Genomic DNA, 13,390 nt, shown 5'->3' on the forward strand with positions numbered 1-13,390 from the left:
ACAGCGTTGCTACGCGCCAGTCGGTACTATGTGTTATCAATAGGGTTTTGTTATGTTCACACACGACCACCAGAGATACCAGTTTATTATAGTTGAGAGTCGTATACTTCACGGGACGAGGACAGATTATTGACACCAGCATTAGGGAAAGGATTCGACTACTGGCTAGATTATGGAAAGTTTGGTTATATTATGTGAACTACAATAAAACGTACGGTGCAATGCATGAGCGCGCCCATTTAGCTGGGCGCGCATATTATGTGTATAGCCCGACTATGTACACTATAAAGGGATGTAATCAGATCAAATGTACGGTGGTTTTTATGTGCAGGGGCAGAAGGAGGGAAAACGGGCTACAAATGTGTATGGTACTAATTATTACATGCAGGGGCAGCGGGGAAATGGGTCAAATATGGTTATGAAGTGTGTACGAACTACTGCATGCAGGGCTAGGGGTAGGGGGTAATGGAGTGCGTATGAACTACAGCATGCAGGGGTAGGGGGTAATGGAATGCGTATGAACTACAGCATGCAGGGGTAGGGGGTAATGGAATGTGTACGAATTACTGCATGCAGGGGTAGGGGTAGGGGGTAATGGAATGTGTACGAATTACTGCATGCAGGGGTAGGGGGTAATGGAGTATGTATGAATCATGCCAGGGTCGAGATCCAAATATGGGATGCGTATAAGGGCATGATCGATTGGGCGAATCCCGAGCAAGTGTGCTCAGAGTGAGCGTGATCGTTTGGTCGAATCCGATCGAATCCGGAGTAGGTGTACTTGGAGTGGAATCCGACCACACCGGCCCCCACACCGGGAGTGGCGGGAGTGGAAATGGACTTTGCCGTTTTTGGACAGCTTTCACAGAATCTTTGTACGATATGCGTACATTTTGCGTACTACACCCTTGTTTTGTTCGATTGGGCCAGCGTTGCTCGGACCACACCGCCTGCTCGCACTCAATCCAGATTCGTCAATCGATGACACCCTAACATTACCTCCCCCCGTGGGGAACAAAAATCGTGTCCCCACGATCTAGGAAAAAAAATTGATAATACTAAGAATTAGGCATGCATTGTAACAAGCACACAGATACGTACACGTACACCGCTACGCACATACAAGTCAAACATGCACTCATTCCGCAGATACCCACATGTGCAATTAATTATGCTAAATATACTACTCTACAGTGGATCCTACTCTGCATCGGACCAGTCGGCCTCCGAAACCAGTTCTGGGTCCTGGCTGAAGCGGTCGAACCGGCCCGACGGGTTCGACGGTGGCGGTGGTGGTGGAGGTGTGGTCGGTGGGGGAGGAATCGCCCGGGGTCGGGCCCGCTGTTGGAGGCGAGCTGCGGCCCGTCGCCGAGACCTGGCGATGAAGGCGGGGGTTCGACGACGGCGGGTCTGGCGTGTATTGCGGCGTCGCTCAATCGTCCGTCGAGCATCCTCCGGTGGCATTAGTGGGCGTGGTGGTGTTGTGTGCCGGGAAGGGTGTTGTGGTTGCAGTTGATGTTGGATTTGTTGTTGAAGGTGTTGTTGAAGGTTTGGTTGGTGGTAATGTCGGGGGTGATGTTGGTGGTGTTGCTGGTGGTCCAACTGGCCTACAATACGAGTGTGCATAATTCCACTCACTATACCCCATTCTTCTTACTGTTCGGAAGGGAGGCCCGTCTGCCCCTAGATTTGTTATGCTCTTAATCTCAGGGTCGTGGGTTCGAGCCCCACGTTGGGCGCCAATGTGCTCAGTCGGTAGAGCATGAGACTCTTAATCTCAGGGTCGTGGGTTCGAGCCCCACGTTGGGCGCCAATGTTATCAATAGGGTTTTGTTATGTTCGCACACGACCACCAGAGATACCAGTTTATTATAGTTGAGAGTCGTATACTTCACGGGACGAGGACAGATTATTGACACCAGCATTAGGGAAAGGATTCGACTACTGGCTAGATTATGGAAAGTTTGGTTATATTTTCAAACGACCCACGTGCCCTTTGCTAGGTTACGACCAATCAGCAGCCTCGGAGAGCGGGCTTTGATATTCCATCAAAGCCCGCTGTCATTGACAACCTGTACGAGAAAACCATCAAAGCCCGCTGCCATTGGCAACTGTACGACAAAACCATCAAAGCCCTGATCATGCCCAATCTCAGTCTTTTCAAGGTGATCTGGCTATAAGAACAAGAAACCGATAGGGGTGGTGGTCGGGGATGCGGTGGCTCTCAACTTGTGGAGTTGGAAATCTAGCTCCAGCACCGCAGAACTCTCAGCAGTATGCAGCGTGAGCAAGGCGTGTATGGTCGAAGTGAAAATACTTCCGTGACACTTCAGCCACGTCTGGCTCTTGACACGTAGTCCTGAGAAATTTCTCACGAAACAGGTTTTTCGTCCACTGACATTACTTTCCCTTTGCTGTAATCTCTGTGTGAAACTTACGAACGGGACGAAAACGACATGCACTTTAGACTTCAGGCTGCTCTGAAATCCCAAACGAAAGGCCGACATTGTCCACACTCGAGATCACCCAAATGAAGAATGAAGCGAGTTTGATTCAAAATAAAAAAAATGTTGGGGATCGTCTGAAGCATATTCAAGCGAGGTACAGTCGGGCTTGATGACCAAAGCCCTCGGGCCCAGCCCTTGGCGCCTACGGCCCTCGGGCTGGACCCTTGGGCTTTGATCAGCCATCAAGCCCTCTGTACCTCGCTTGATTATCTACATGTGAACTACAATAAAACGTACGGTGCAATGCATGAGCGCACCCATTTAGCTGGGCGCGCATAATAGTGAGGTTCTGCCACACGGTATAACGTGCCAAAGTACGTATCGAAACTTCGCCGCGGTACGGGATTTAGTTTGATACGGATTTTTTCATACCGTTTTCCGTGTGAAGCGCGGTTCACACGGACCGGACTCCGTGTGAAAAGTGAGCGTACAGAGTACATGTGGCAGGGTGTCCGTGCATGGTTCGAGCATGCTACGTACAGCAGAACCGGTGCAACGTACGAAAAATCCGTGTCAAACTTCACTGCAGTTGACACGGAGTTTGGTACGTAGTTCCGTGTAGCAGAACCTCTCTATTATGTGTATAGCCCGACTATGTACACTATAAAGGGATGTAATCAGATCAAATGTACGGTGGTTTTTATGTGCAGGGGCAGAAGGAGGGAAAACGGGCTACAAATGTGTATGGTACTAATTATTACATGCAGGGGCAGCGGGGAAATGGGTCAAATATGGTTATGAAGTGTGTACGTACGAACTACTGCATGCAGGGCTAGGGGTAGGGGGTAATGGGTCAAATATGGTTATGAAGTGTGTACGAACTACTGCATGCAGGGCTAGGGGAAGGGGGTAATGGAGTGCGTATGAACTACAGCATGCAGGGGTAGGGGGTAATGGAATGCGTATGAACTACAGCATGCAGGGGTAGGGGGTAATGGAATGTGTACGAATTACTGCATGCAGGGGTAGGGGTAGGGGGCAATGGAATGTGTACGAATTACTGCATGCAGGGGTAGGGGGTAATGGAGTGTGTATGAATCATGCCGGGGTCGAGATCCAAATATGGGATGCGTATAACATATGCATTGAATAGTATGAACACTATATCCACTACCCTAGTTCCACCCGACCCGATAGTAGGGACCTTTCGCACCCCGCGTACGGATACGAAACGAATGCTGATTCGTCACCTGGGTTCGAGGATTCGTCAGAGTCCCTGCGGAGAACTCGTTTTCACGAATGGAAGCCTCTTCATTCGTGGCACGCTCCGAATCCGTCAGGTACACATTTATTTGGATGGGTACACATGTTTTGCAAGGTACACATTTCTCCCTTGATTCCATGATCCATGCACGTGTGCGTGTAAAAACCCGTACGCCAAACTACCGGCGCCCGCGGCCGTATTCGTAGTTGCCATGCACATTTGCATGACGACTTGCGAAACCTGAAATCTGTTTTCAACAAAACGATTACGAGCCGAATCAAACTTTCGTTTCGCATTCGTTTCGTAGCAAATGCGAAAGGTCCCTATAGTCTGTTTCAAAAAGATTTACAATCAGGTTTGGGTCTTAAAAAGTATGAAGATAAAGGAAATTTGGACAAAAAAGTACATAGAATGGCTTGTTAGGACACGGCAAATTGTTCTGTGAAGGTTTCGGAACAATTGGACCAGCCGTTAAGGAGTTAGAATTTCGGCCAGGTTTCCGGCCTTTTCCCATGGTTTACAATTTGCCCAGGAAGCCAGTATCGATATTTTATCAAAACCCACGATTTATCCTTTCCTTTTTGGCCTTGTGGTTATGAATGCTGTCTGCTGACCATGAAGTTGTGAGTTCAAATCCCAACCTATCCTCAAGTCAAAATTTTTTCATTGTTTTGGTGATCAAGCTGGTACAAGACAAAGAAGATGGCTGCACCAAACGACTTGTTGTTGGAAGTCGCGCTTCCTGCCGAACTGACTGACACTTGACTGGCTCACGCCATGTGAACACACCCACAGCACTGCAATGGTGTGAGTGAATATGGAAGTCATCGCGCTGTAGCTTTTTGAGATTTATTTTAGTATTTCAAGATCGCCAATTTATTTGAATTTAGCAGTCAACGCCGTCTTCTATCAGCGTTCACAAGCGTCTGCTTTTCTCAAAATGTCGTCGAAGTCACACGGATAGCTTTGCCAAGTCATGGCCTTGGGAATGAGTCCGTGTCGATGTCGTTTTCGTCACACAGCATCGCAGCTCAAAGAAACTATTTTGGTCACAAAACGGATTGGGACACATGCTGCTCGTCAACATTTACAACACTTTCGTTTCGACATGTCCTCTCTGACTCCATTATCGATACGAGGAAGAACTCGTTTGTTGTAAACCAGACGTACATGACTGTATCAACGTGAGTGAGTTGTCATTTTTCCTGCTTTCGCGCGGAATATTTCTTCGAGTTCACAGTGAGTTTTTCCAGGCAGTGCTCGAGTGCTCATACGGTAAGACGCCAAACTCCGCGGGCGATCGCCAGGATTGCAAATCTTTTTGAAACGGACTGTAGTCCCGTAATTCTACTACACCTTCCCTGAGCTTGTCGTTGTTCATGTGCGACTGGCACAGTTGCGTTTTCTTCTCGCTTGCACGGTACTGTGAAGCTGCGAGTAGTTACAGAATGGCTCAAACCACGCAGAACAAAACATATCAATAATTTAAAAAACATTTCACTTTAAAAAAAAAAGCTGTCACATGCTAGGAAACTAGGCCGAACACGTTGATATGGAGACAGAGCATTCTGAAATATAGTCCTAGACTGCGCCGCCGACTGTACTGACCCGTTGTCGATTGCATGGTACTACATGCAGTACAGTGCGACAACATCAGTGCTGTGACCGTGGCGATGTTTCCATGGAAACAATACGTAGTATAGTTTCATGAATCATCAGTCGATCATGTGTGAGACGAGGGTCAACTCCGAACTCCGCGCAAGACAATGGCTCACTACTTTCTTCTCGATGATTTCCTCGACGACAATTGAATGAAAACCGTGGTTTGGAATGCTGAACTGTTTTCAAACCAAAGTGAAACCGGCGTTAACTGAACACTGACAACTTCAATGGTCGTTTTCCTTGTTTTGTTTCGTTACACAGCGACAAATAACCGGCGATATATCCTATGGAAAGCAGTTCACATTGTTCATCCGTGGTTTGGCGGCAACATTGACCATCTCAGCGTTTGATGTCATCTTCCCGACGGTCTTCCAGCAGCTGTCTCTGCTGGAAATGTGGCGTACGCCCAGGACCGAGGTTCGCGCTACACTTCTCAGGTGAGATGAGAGTAGAGGATCAATATCCACCGGTATAGGGTTGATGTCCACTAACTTGCGCCGAGCTTTCCGTACTTTATTCTTTCTCTCTCTCTCTCTCTCTCTCTCTCTCTCTCTCTCTCTCTCTCTCTCTCTCTCTCTCTCTCTCTCTCTCTCTCTCTCTCTCTCTCCCCCCCCCTCCCTCTCTCTCTCTCTCTCTCTCTCTCTCTCTCTCTCTCTCTCTCTCTCTCTCTCTCTCTCTCTCTCTCTCTCTCTCCCCCCCCCCTCTCTCTCTCTCTCCCTCTCTTTTCTTTCTGAATGTCCACTCCGGTGCGGTGACCCATACTCAGGTATCTGGTATCTTTTCTCTTTGTTGTGCGCTCTCTCTCTCCTTTTGTGCTGCTGTACAGAACGATTGCCATGCGATTGTCTTCACTGGGTGTGCTCATGGCGTCCATCTTCATCGATATTCAAGGCTGCGATAGCGGTTCTGGCGGCGGCGGTGGTGGTGGTGCAATGACCCCCAACAACAGTGCTGCCATCCAAGCCACTATGGGACCAACCACGTCCATTGTTATGGTGACTATGAGCGCGGCAGCAAGCAATACGTCTGCAGTGACGACAGCACCCGCATCTGGCAATTGCCCGCCGGTATGTGGTGTGCAGAGACTGCATGCGCGTGCATGAGTGCACATAACAGTTACCTCCTCCCCCCCCCCCCCCCCCCCCGCACACACTCACACACACACACGCTTGTATGATACTCACACACATGCCCGACGCATGCATCCACACATGCATGCACTTGTGAACACACGCACACGTACACACACACGTACACACACACACACACACACACACACACACACACACACACACACACACACTAATATCCGTTTTCCACAAAACATTTCCGGATAGGCGAGGGAACCGGATAATCGAACACACATACTGTATGTATGCATGGCATGCGCTGTAATTCGGTAACCAACGATTTTCTTCCGGATGGCGAGGGATCTGGATAAAAGAGGACCGGATAAGCGAAGTCTGACTGTACTTGCGTAACTTCTAACGCAATATTGCTGTGTTGCTTGTTATGTAGTGTTGGGAATCATTCGCTGGTCAGGAGCTATATCAGCTGACGATCATCGACTTCTTCATCATCGTGGGGGTCACTCTGTTTGGCGAAACAATCTGGAGGTATGTTACGTAGGGGGTTTATGGGTGATTACATGTGTGTGTTTGTGTGTGTGTGAACATTATGTGCATATCGACTGTAGACGACGAGACTCGTGTCACAGGCTGCCCCTCCGGGAAGATGATCATAACTTGAATATGGCTCTTCCTCCTCCTCCATTCTTCTTTTTACTACTGGCCGTTGTGTGCTTTTTCACCGCATGCAAATTCATTCTCGCACAGGGGGGTGTGTGTAGCACGTGGTGTATTTGAACTGGCTCCAGCAGGCTAGTTGTAGTCTGTATGACTGGTACTCGCACCCCCCGCAGTTATGCACTGTTTGTCAATCAATCTGGCTGAGTTGCGTGATTCTCAGAAGTTGCGACGGACTCGGCCCGATTTGAAAACAATTTGAAACTGTCCACCTTCTCCACACTGCGCTCTGGAGCTGTCCGGAGGATATTGAGCATCTACCCGAGAACGAACGTCCTCGCTATGGCGTTGTGGATGTGGGCCAAATTCATTCTCGGCCTCCTTATCCAGGGTGATTTGACTGGAAATAGCATCCCTTGGTCCTGGTTGCAATAGTTTTCTAGGACAGGCCCCACGTCCATCCAATATGCCACCGCCCCCTCGCTGTGCAGCATCTGATGGTTCTGTGGTATTCAGTAAAAAAAAAAAAAAAAAAAAGGTGGGTCGCCTTATCGGAGTGGTCGCCTTGACAGGTTTTTCTGTAGCTGTTTAGATTGATTCTCTACATACACTTACCGGTTTGATGTTTGTTTTTGTGCTATGCTATGCTGCCCGTACGTCTGTACCTGGGTGCGCGCTGTGTAGGTTTGCCGCGGACCACTCCAAGTTCATCAAGGACAAGATCGGACCGCCGGAGTTCTTCATTGCCAAGAGCGTCCTGGAGCTGCTCTACGCACAGGCCCTGCTGTGGTGAGTGGTAAAGCGACGACAGATCGTGACGACCAATCGGGGACCAATACGTACAGAACACATGACCAAGACCAAGACAACCAGACCACGGACGACCACGGCATGCATGCATGTGTGCGTGCGCGTTGTCTGCCACTACTTAACCACCTATGTATAGAAGATGTTTCAGATTGATGGTTTCCTTCTCTCCACACTGGCTATTGTGTTGTGTTGTCATGCTTGATCCTTGAGTGGTGGTGGCGTTGCTACGGATGTGGAAAACTGGGCCTCTACCCGAGTCTGACGCGAGCCGTGAATTTTTTTGTCATGCTGCTGCTCCTGTTTCTCCTGTTTTCCGTGCAGGCTAGGTGTGTTTTTCTCACCGCTGATTTGCATCATCTGTATCCTCAAGTTTATCATCTACTTCTACTGCAAGAAGGTAAGCAAAAGAGACAAGACAGACCGACATAGAACGGTCTGTGTGTATGCGTGCGTGCGTGCATGTGTGTGTGTGTGTGTGTGCGAGTGTGTGTGTGTATGTGCGTGCCTGTTTGTGTGTTTTTCTTCTACACACTCGTGTGCTTATGTTTTGTCTTGCTGCTGACACTTGACCTTGCACTTGACAAAGTCACCAGTAAAAGCTCTATCTCCCATGTATGGAGAGACACCGACTTCCTCGGCTATCCCTGAAGTTGCTACCACTATCTCTTCATGGTTAGTGAGGTTTCTAAACATTGCCATAATGTTCGAGTGTTTGTCTACATATGTGTATGCGTGTGTGTGTGCGTGTGTGTGTGTGTGTGTGTGTGCGTGCGTGTGCGTGCATGTGTGTGTGTGTGTATGTGGGCGTGTGGGTGTGGGTGTATGTGTGTGTGTGTGTGTGTGTGTGCATCTGCGTGCGTGTGTGTGCATGTGAATGTATGTACGTCTGCACGCTTCGCACTGTTTGTGTTGCTGCCCGTGACACACGTACAGTTCAGCTTGTTTCACAACCTGAAGCCGAGTGACCGGCCATACAGGGCTGCGAGGAACAGCAACATCTTTCGTGCTCTTCTGCTACTTACGCTCTTCCTTTGTCTCATTCCTATCGGATATGCCATTGTCAGGTAGGTGCTATCATAGTTTTAAAATTGGTTGTCGCTACGTTCAATGTCCGCAGAACAGATGCTTTAAATCTTTTGCCATGATACAGCGCTTGTCTCTGCCCATTCTGTTATAAATCTCTCTCTCTCTCTCTCTCTCTCTCTCTCTCTCTCTCTCTCTCTCTCTCTCTCTCTCTCTCTCTCTCTCTCTCTCTCTCTCTCTCTCTCTCTCTCTCTCTCTCTCTCTCTCTCTCTCTCTCTCTCTCCCTCTCTCTCCCTCTCTCTCCCTCTCTCTCCCTCTCTCTCCCTCTCTCTCCCTCTCTCTCCCTCTCTCTCCCTCTCTCTCCCTCTCTCTCCCTCTCTCTCCCTCTCTCTCCCTCTCTCTCCCTCTCTCTCCCTCTCTCTCTCTCTCTCTCTCTCTCTCTCTCTCTCTCTCTCTCTCTCTCTCTCTCTCTCTCTCTCTCTCTCGAATTCTAAATTAGCCCCACACCGTTCCTACAGGTTAGACGAGCGGCACAGTGTCAGGAAACCTGATCGGTTCGGGAATATTTGCATGTGCTGCGTTCCCAGCATGCCCGATTCCCACCCGGATGTGGTGCTACCTCGTGCGGGGACAGTATATCACGACCCTGGCCAACGCAAGGCGAATAAAATGAAAATGAGCCGAATTGGCTGAGGCTGTGTGATCACTCATTGAACCATTTACTATTCAGGGTCTGAGTGGGCTAATGGAATATTGCCTGCGTCTAGTCCCTTGCTGCCAAACAGATAAGAGCTACCGCTTCATATCCATCTGGTCTGTGTGTGTGTGTGTGTGTGTGTGTGTGTGTGTGTGTGTGTGTGTGTGTGTGTGTGTGTGTGTGTGTGTGTGTGTGTGTGTGTGTGTGTGTGTGTGTGTGTTTGTGGTCGTGTATAATCTCTCTGCACTTCAGGATCACACCCTCTGCCCAGTGTGGACCATTTCGGTAAGGCCATGACACGCACACACAATAACTTATACCTATGCAAGGTCACTAGAATGAATCTTTGCTGAAACACTCTGCACCTATGTGTATACGCTTGCACGCACACACACACACACACACACACACACACACACACACACACACACACACACACACGCACACACACACACACATGCACAGGTGAACAGACACGTATTCACTCGCACACACACACACACACACACACACACACACACACACACACACACACACTCCCTCTCTCTCTCTGTACCCTTTCAATGACTGGTTTGCGTTTCTTTGTGTGTATGTATAATTGTATGTGCATGTTTGTGTGTGTGTGTGTGTGTGTGTGTGTGTGTGTGTGTATGTGCGCATATGTGTGTGTGTGTGCTTGTGCTTGCACGTATGTGCGTGCATGCATTGTGTGTACATGTGCACACGCGTATGTGTCTGTACCATCATGACATCATGACATCATGCACACACAGGGGCAAGGAACACATCTATGACATCATTCCCGAACTGATTGACAAGGCACCCGGCTGGCTGGAGACCATCATCGACTTCATCGGCTCGGCAGCGTTCATAGCACCCCTGCTCATCCTGATGCTGTAAGTACAGTTGGGTGATGTTGGCTGAGTAGCGCTGCTGTACACACTCACGATCAACATAGCACAACACTCTACAGTGCTGATCAATGAAATCCAGTCGCCTCACTCGAGATTGCGCCTTGCATGATTTCGCAGTCCAGTGTTCGCAGGTCTAGCTAGGGCTGCACAGCGCCCGGCGTGTACTTGAGTGACTTAACTGGATTTCATTGAGCAGCGCTGTACATGTCTAGCTTGTACAGTAAAGCAGTTCGGTATATGGTACTACCAAGTGTAGATAAACAAGAGTGTGCAACTCAGGATCTCTTTTGCACAATCTGCAGATACCCCCCCGCCCGCGGCGGAATTTTTTGTTGACGTCACCTTTATTCAGAAGAACGCGCATTTTGCCACAGAGCAGTGTGAGAGCACATGCTGGGTACCGACCTTGTAATGTAAAGTCTGGCCAAGTGCACGAGGCAAAACTTTCCAAAGGACTCGCAGTGCGTGCGTCGTCGAAAAGATTACGTCAACAAAAAATTGCCCCCCTTGCCCCAGACAGGCTATGCATCTGTCTACCGCGGGGAGAAGTCTGTCACTCGGCATAGAAACAATTGACATGCAGTTACAAGAAAGTAAGCAGCAGCACTCGGCCCTTAAAAATTCTGCGTCCACTTCACCACCACCACCTTTGCGTTCTGCGGCAATGCGCCGTCTATTGTTGCAAGAGTCAGTATAAAATAGGTGATTATTTCTTTTCGAGTCATTCAACATTCTACCTTCTCTGATGAGGTCTCTGATGACCGAAACAGCTGTCAGAAGGAATTAAAATATTTTCTGTACACCGAACCTCTTGTTGCTGTTGTGGGGAATGAACATGACATGCAGTTGCCTAATATCTATTTGTTCGGTGTTGTCTGTCTGTTCACCTGCTGCCGGAATGCGTCTCTCTCTCTCTCTTTCTCTCTCTCTAGGCTGGTCATCTACTACTACTACGCACTGTCCAGGGCTCAGAAGGAGAACATCAACCTTCTCAAGGACCAGCTGCAACTCGTAAGGAAACTACAATACCGACCACACTACACAGTTCTCCTTTCTTCCCAGGGGGGGGGGGGGGGGGGTTCGGAGACTGCGAACCGACCCCTCTTCTCAGCTGACAGCTTAAAAAAAAACTTTGTTTAGACGTGTACATACGCGTACATGACACGGCATATTGTATATCTGCACATGTCGTATCATATGCACATGTATAAAAGGTATGTTGGGTAACCTCTCCCAGTCATGCATGCCTGTGTATTCATGAGGATACTCACAAAATTGCTGTTTCATTCAAAAATTGGAACCTCGGTTTTCCCGCTTCCCTTTCTTGATTATGAGTGCTGATCTGGCGTGCGTCCCATCGCTGACCGTTCCCTGGTTTTATTCGTGTGTGTGCGCCTGTTCGTGCAGGAGGGCCGGGACAAGCAGTTTCTTATCGGCAAGGTGCAGCGCATGCAGACCACTCTCGCCGGCCTGAGCGGTACTGTGTGAGCAGAGGATGTGCTCGCTACCCACCAGCCTACCACGATGGCAGCAGCCTGGCGGTTGACACGACCGCTCCGACCTGCTTATCTTATAATGTTTACCGGGCATTCACCAGTTTGGGCTCCAAGAGCCAGAGTACATCTAACTGTGCAGATGACCCAATTGCTTTGCATGAGCAGCTGTGGTTGTGAGCCACGCATAGCTGTGCAACAACTTTTTTGAACACATCTGGTTTGCTCATTTTCTATTGCCACCATCGGATACGTGTTATCATGTGCATGCGGATGCGGATAATGCGTACGAGCGATGGTTACGGTTCTGGTGTGCACGTTAAAACTAAGCAATGACCCCCTGACACTTCTACGAATCGAACTGTGCCTTTCCGCCGTTGAGTCGCATTCCCTTTTGCGTTTCCTTATCACGCAGTGTAAGCTCCTGGTAGCGTCATTGCCGTGAGTCATTTGTAAATTTGACATGTGTGTTCACTTGGAACTGCGCTTTATTTAATGACAGTGGAGACCCAACGCTAATGCAGAAATCTGCTTTTACAACGAGCCTAGAGTGATTTTTGTTGAAAATTTTATGCCGACCCCCAAAAATATACACAGTAGAACTTGACAAGCCTGGCGCGACTTGCTGCTTCACCCAATATTATAATAGAACTCTTTTCGAGTAGCTTTAGTGCAATTATTGTTCCTATATTACCTCTTTTCAAAGTTGCTGTCTTGCTGGCATACGATACACCCTCTCTCTCTCTCTTTCTGTGTGTGTGTGTGTGTGTGTGTGTGTGTGTGTGTGTGTGTGTGTGTGTGTGTGTGTGTGTGTGCATGTGTGTGCGTGTGTGTGTAAGGTAAGCAAAAGAGACAAGGCAGACCGACATAGAACGGTCTGTGTGTATGTGTGCGCGCGTGTGTGTGTGTGTGTGTGTGTGTGTGTGTGTGTGTGTGTGTGTGTGTGTGTGTGTGTGTGTGTGTGTGTGTGTGGTGCATGCATTCATGCCAAACCCCGAATACACAGTCCTGCTCAACTAACTTGATGAAATCCAGTCGCGTCACTCAAGTGTGTGGCCTTGCACCATTTCACAGAGGCCTATGGCTGTGCAACGCCCAGCTCTTACTTGAGTGACTCGACTGGATTTTATCATTGAGCACCACTGTAACCATACATGTACCTGCCAAGTACTGAGAGTGCTTTTTCTGGACCGCCAGGCCAAATTTTCGGGATTTGCCTCGGTTTTTCTGGATCGCCAGGCCAAATTCTCGGGATTTGCCTTGGTTTTTCGGGATGTCTAATTTTTCCAAAATTCCATTTCCAACCTTTTTTGAAGTGATGATGTTTGTGACCTT

The 13,390-nt window shown here is 48.8% G+C and overlaps 1 protein-coding gene across 3 annotated transcripts in view; it reads left to right on the plus strand.

Annotated features, from left to right (window-relative positions):
- Positions 1–12,785, plus strand: part of LOC135811810 (transmembrane channel-like protein 7) — an 80,541-nt gene extending 67,756 nt beyond the window's left edge. For all 3 annotated transcript variants that reach the window (XM_065325054.1, XM_065325056.1, XM_065325055.1), the window contains 10 exons: positions 5,635–5,810; positions 6,200–6,440; positions 6,892–6,989; positions 7,803–7,907; positions 8,250–8,325; positions 8,862–8,992; positions 9,901–9,933; positions 10,422–10,544; positions 11,495–11,573; positions 11,970–12,785. In XM_065325054.1, coding sequence (XP_065181126.1) covers positions 5,635–5,810; positions 6,200–6,440; positions 6,892–6,989; positions 7,803–7,907; positions 8,250–8,325; positions 8,862–8,992; positions 9,901–9,933; positions 10,422–10,544; positions 11,495–11,573; positions 11,970–12,050 — 1,143 coding nt within the window. In that variant the 3' untranslated portion in view covers positions 12,051–12,785. The remainder of the gene's footprint in view (positions 1–5,634; positions 5,811–6,199; positions 6,441–6,891; positions 6,990–7,802; positions 7,908–8,249; positions 8,326–8,861; positions 8,993–9,900; positions 9,934–10,421; positions 10,545–11,494; positions 11,574–11,969) is intronic.
- The last annotated feature ends 605 nt before the right edge of the window (positions 12,786–13,390 follow it).

The sequence above is a fragment of the Sycon ciliatum genome, chromosome 3, assembly GCF_964019385.1.
Source record: "Sycon ciliatum chromosome 3, ocSycCili1.1, whole genome shotgun sequence".
NCBI classification, from domain to species: domain Eukaryota; kingdom Metazoa; phylum Porifera; class Calcarea; order Leucosolenida; family Sycettidae; genus Sycon; species Sycon ciliatum.